We start from the raw sequence: 5538 nt of genomic DNA, 5'->3' as shown, positions 1-5538 counted from the left end.
TCTCAAAAGTGTCCTCATTTAATGGGTAAAATGCATGGACTGGTCCTCACTACGTAGCAAGAACACACACACGCACACACAGTGATGTGCCTCAGGTGTGAGACGGCACACGTTCTCAGGTTGCACCTGAATATTTAACCGTCTGAGCGAGCCAACACGTTTCACACACTGACCTGATCCTGTTACACTCGTTTACCTGTTCCACGTCCTCATCCTGTGCGAATGACGGCGAACCGTCAGGCGGCCACGTCCTCACTAAACTCTAACAGCAATAAAGGCAGAAGTAAAACTGGGAATGTCTGGAAACGAGTGTGTTTGTTTCAGATTACGGTGCTGCCGCAGGGGTCAGAGGATGTCTCTGCAGACCGACAACACATGTTTATGGGTGTGTGTTGTAATATTGACGAGTGTTGATCCAGACCAGCGGTCTGTGGACTGGCAGGTGTGGTTACTCCATGTTCATTTGTGGCACAGCGGCGGTTCCAGCCGCGAACAGCCGGGCCTCCTCTGCTTTCTTTCGCTTTTGACTCGGCTAAACTTTCTCATGCTTCTCTCCTCCTTTTCTGTTTACGGATTTTAGCCTTTTGGGGGTAATTTAGAATTGAAAGAAGATGTATGTGTGACTCTCTCAAATTTGTAGCTTTAATGTCTCCATATGTCATGACGGTTCCCTCTGGATGTTAGATCATATGAATCATGCTGAGAGATTCAAGAGCTTTGGTGGTTGGATTCATCTCTTATGAAGATCAACAACTTCTCTGATGTGTCTGAGATTACATTTCAAACTTTCTTTGTTGCTGGCAGTGTGGTTGCTCTGCCCACAACAGCTACCCTTCGTAAACTAAACATTTATACACGACGAGGAGAACTTGATCTCACAGACGTGATCTAATATAAGTCTTCAAACCATCAAGACTGGGGAGGCCGAGGTACAACAAAAACTGGCTTCTATCTGTCTGAGAGGTTGACCTTTAATGACCTTGTCGCCGGACTGGTAAAATTCATGGGAGGAGAGGACTTCACAGGCCCTCTCTACCCTAAATTACTGCAGAACAACCATACAGAAAATATCCGTATCCAGCTTTAATCTAGCAGAGATATTATGCTTTCATCTTGTTATTTGTGCCTTCCTTTTCCTTTCATGTCCCACCATGAGTCTGTAGGATGAGACACAGTTTAGTTCTCTCAAAAGATCCTTGTAGGTTCTAAAAGCACATAAATATGCAACTGTTTATTAAAAATCATATTGCCTCAGAAACTGGGTATTTAATTGTTTGATATCTAACTCTTGAATGAGGAGAAGAGTTCATTACTTAATATATTTCTATACGCCTGCATGTGTGGACCCCAGCTAACAGCCAGGTAATAAGCAAATCCTGGTGTTTTGTATCGTATCCCATCATGCATTATGCAGACCTCTGCAGGTATTTAGCACCTGTGCAGAAGAGCATCTCTTCCAGCTCCTCTTTCACCCTGTGTAACATCAGCCTTCATTACAACTTCCTCTCACACCAGGAACAAAAGAGCAGCAGCCCCAGCCGACTAATGATGCTCTCCTCTAACCGGCAGCTCCCAAGATTTCCAGCGCCGCTGAACTCCCCAATTATCCGTCCAACCAATTAAAAAAAAATGAAGTGGAACTTTTTCTCGTTCTGGCTGCCCTGAACCTGACAGCAGGTCGCCCCCACATCTCCAGCCTATTAATCAAGACTGGTCCAGTTTCCTTCTCTTATTGCACTTTTTGCTTTCATGAACAGGTTGTCCTGATCTTTCTCCTGTTCCTGATCCTGATCCTGATCCAAACTCCATGTCCTCATGAGCCAAACCTATCTTGGTGCTGTCTTCTGTCAGGTCTGCATATCTAGGAATATCTAACTGCAGTTCTGCACCTGGATATCTCACCTGGTTCTCCACAGCTGGACCTCTCGCTCCCCTTTCCAGTTCTCCAGCATCATCTCCGCCTTCCTCCAGAGGTGTGATATGTAGTGGAGGTTCTCCATGCAGCATTCTTTGGACAGTTTCCAGAAAGACGTCCAAACGGTTCTGGTGTTCCCCGAGAAAGAGTCGAGTTTAGCCATCTGTCTTCCTCGTGGAAGAAAAATCTGCAAGACGCTAAATCTGGATCCGGAATGTCTGTTTCCCTGCCGTGCGATCTGAAGGACTCCATAGGAGTTCTGCTTGTTTTATTCTCTTTAATGGAAGCTAATGGGGCACTTAACTCGGGGCAATTACCATCAAACCCAATTTAATCACAGCAATTTTAACGAAAGTTCCCCAGAATTTTCACCTGTTTGATTTTTAGGAGTTAAAAGCAGGAATTTGTGAAAGTGTGACATGGCAGCCAGCCGCTGTTCTCACATCCGAAGCTGTCGGCTGTCCAAATCCTCGCCTTGTCACGCTTAACCCCTTAAATCTAAATGCCTGTTTTTCACTTCACTTTGGGATTGTTGAAGGAAGCAAAATAAAATAAAACTGACATAATATAAGATAAGATAAAATAAGATAAGATAAAAATAAGATAAAACTGTCCCAAACAAACTAATCCGACATAATGAAACCACCAGAGAGAGTCTAAAACAATCCATTAACAGTTTAAAAATTAAAAATAAAGTGATGGTGAACTCAGTCTTGCCTTCTGCCATCAAGAGGGTTTTGTTCACTGTTAACCAGAATGACCATTTACCCATGAAAAATACTGCACAATCGCAGCGGACAACCGAATTCCTGTTTAATTAATTTTGCTGTCTCTGTCCCTGGATTGTGTTTCTGGATGTCTGGAAACAATTAAAAGTCTTTGGCGCACTCTTATGTATCACAGTACATTAATAAATAACATTTATTCCTTATATAAAAGCATCATAAATTACAATAAGTTACTATATTCAAGATTTCATAAATATCTCTGATTTGTTTTACATTTGCATGTCCCAACGCATTGTGACGGGTGACGGATCCGAACGGCTGGTTGCTATGACACCTGTCGTGATGTTGTTCTCCCCATATTTATTATTTATGCTGGCCTCATTTTGTAGCTGCAGCACAGTGAACCTTCCCTCGCCCTCAGACCAATTCAAAGACACAAAAACCCCTCGACATCAGGTTTCAAACGGGGCCAGAGGGCGAGAGTCGCGTCGCCTACACACAGCCGCACTTCCTGGCCGAGTGCTTCCTCACAGTGTGGTAGACCAGGTTGTCGTCCAGGAACGAGAGGTCATCGTCGAAGGCTGTGGGCCTGCAGCAGGCCTGGGAGGGCGTGTCTTTGGGAGGGAGCTTCCTGTTGTTGGCGAGGTTGTACAGGATCTTGTCGTAGTTGGTCTGGGACTTCCTGCACGGTCCGGAACAGTACCTGAATATCATTTCCTCGCTGGAGCGGTAGCCCAGACCCAGATCTGTTACGTTGAGGTGGATCTGTTTGAGCGCGCAGCCCTGTCCTCTCCCAGGACCTCCTCTCACCTTCTTCCCCGTCTCCCCTCTTCTGGCTCCTCTGTCACCCAGCCGGCCCACCCCCGTCTTCTGCCTTCTCTGCCGAGCCCTGCCGCTCAGGCCCTGCCGATCCCCGCCACTGTCTTTGGTCGGGGAGGGGGCAGTGGAGGAGGAGGAGGAGGGGAGGAGGAGGAGGAGGAGGAGAGGAGGAGGAGGAGTGTTGTATTCTGCTGATTGTCACTTTGATGAAATTGACCACATCTTCATACTCGTTCAGAGAGGCCTCCTCCATGGCGCCTGGAACACATATGACTGTATTTGTTACGCTTGTCTTTGTGATGAGTCAATTAATAAAGTGTCTGTCTGTCTGTCTGTCTGTCTGTCTGTCTGTCTGTCTGTCTGTCTGCCTGTCTGCCTGCCTGCCTGAAATCTCATATGGTCAAATAATGTGTAAAAGGTTACAAATCAATAAGTAAATAACTCAATACAAACGGGATAATGCAGAAATCATTTTTAAAACATAGTAAAATGTAGCTGTCAAATACAGCAGATTAAATCAATTATAGTTCTCTTATTAAGGGAGATACAGTCCGTTGAGGACTCTCATCTCATAACCGTGTCATTATTATACTTCTCTTTATTTTTTGACCAGACTCATGAATTGTTTCGGCCCCTTGATGCCCTCAGTCAGAAGCCTTTACCTTTTCCTCTCCGGGCGCCCAGCTCCTCTCCCCAGTCGGTTCGGCTGATACCGGAGCGGACCAGGCGCGTCTGCGACTGCGGGAGCTCCGGCGGACTCTCCGCCTCGCTCCTTCTCCTCATCGCGGGGTGCTGCCGGGAGACGCTGGCGCGCACGGCGCTCAGCAGAATCAAACAAGTGGTCAGACTATCCCATAACTTCATTGTTCACTTCAGTCCGACAGCAGAACATGGCGCGTCGCGAAACCAACAGGTCTCACCTGGCAAACGCGGTGAGCAACATCGGGGACGCGCAACGCCGGACCTCCAGCTGCTCACCGACCGAACCAAGACGTGGCAAAATACAAGTCCCCCTTCCGGACTGTTCTTTAAACCACTCGAGCAAATGTCCTTGGAAGAATCCCCTGCGTTTAAAGCCCTTTTCCCGGGTTGCGCGCACTCTCTGCGTCCCTGCTCACCATCAGTCCTCAATGCGCTCTCTGAGAGGAGAAGGAGAGGTCCGGCAGGGATCCTGGGAGCGCGGGTGACGTCTGGCGGTCCATCCTCTGATTGTTCCTGTCTCCACCCATCCAGAAAACACAGGGACGGACTCCAGATTCGGATTGAACCCGAGGTCTGGTAAGAGTGGAGGGGTTCTGTTTTAAGAGAGGCTCGGTCTGTGTGTTCAGGAGGCCGAGAGGGAGGAAGAAGTTTCACACTTTCCACTAATATCCCTCCACGTCCCCAATGCTGTGATGGGAATTCTGGTTGTTCCTGGACCCAAGAACCTGTTTGAAATTAGAGAGTGGATGGATTGCGTTTCTGCACATTCAGTCCTGAAATCACAATGATGGAGACCAAAGGTCCGCTTCATTCTTCTAGTGACTGTGTGGACCACCCTCACGAGTAAAAACCCAGAGGAGTTTGGGTTTAGAAGTCTGTCGGTAGCACATTTCTGATTGACACCATCAGAAGATTGAAGAAAAATGGCTAATTCTGAAATTTGGGTTAAAAATGAACCATTTTTGTGTCATTTTCTCCTCTTCGAAACAAAGTTTCACTTCAGCAACGTCGACGCAGTCACGCAGCTGTAAAGTTTTAAGGGCTTTGTTCAGGGTAAGCAGAACAATCTATGGTAATGTAAACCACATGACAATGTTTGATTGAAAATCCAGATGGATGAAGATGTGATTCAGATATCTGGAGCTGAAGAAAACAGAATCACAGTCATTTAGGGGGCTTCAGTGAATGTGAAAGTTCTCTGAGTGGCACAAACTAATTAAAGTGTGTATGTGTGTGTGTGTGTGTGTGCGTGTGTGTGTGTGACTTGAGCAAACGTGCAGATGACGCATCTTCTATTCCTCCAGAAGAAGAAAACATGTTGCTGCCTACTTTCTAAAGCTGTTTCCTTATGTAATGCAGTCAATCCCCCAGATT

At 46.6% G+C, this 5538-nt stretch overlaps 1 protein-coding gene across 1 annotated transcript; it reads right to left on the bottom strand.

The window, feature by feature from the left end:
• Positions 1-2805: 2805 nt before the first annotated feature.
• gdnfb (glial cell derived neurotrophic factor b) lies at positions 2806-5538 on the bottom strand. The gene is given in 3 exon segments (XM_057033275.1): positions 2806-3624; positions 3626-3720; positions 4125-5538. Coding segments are annotated over 3 exon segments (786 nt in total). The 5' UTR covers positions 4327-5538; the 3' UTR covers positions 2806-3135.

The sequence above is a fragment of the Takifugu flavidus genome, chromosome 5, assembly GCF_003711565.1.
Source record: "Takifugu flavidus isolate HTHZ2018 chromosome 5, ASM371156v2, whole genome shotgun sequence".
Classification (NCBI taxonomy): Eukaryota; Metazoa; Chordata; class Actinopteri; order Tetraodontiformes; family Tetraodontidae; genus Takifugu; species Takifugu flavidus.
The sequence above is the reverse complement of the archived record's forward strand: the minus strand, read 5'-3'. Positions and strand labels throughout refer to the sequence as shown.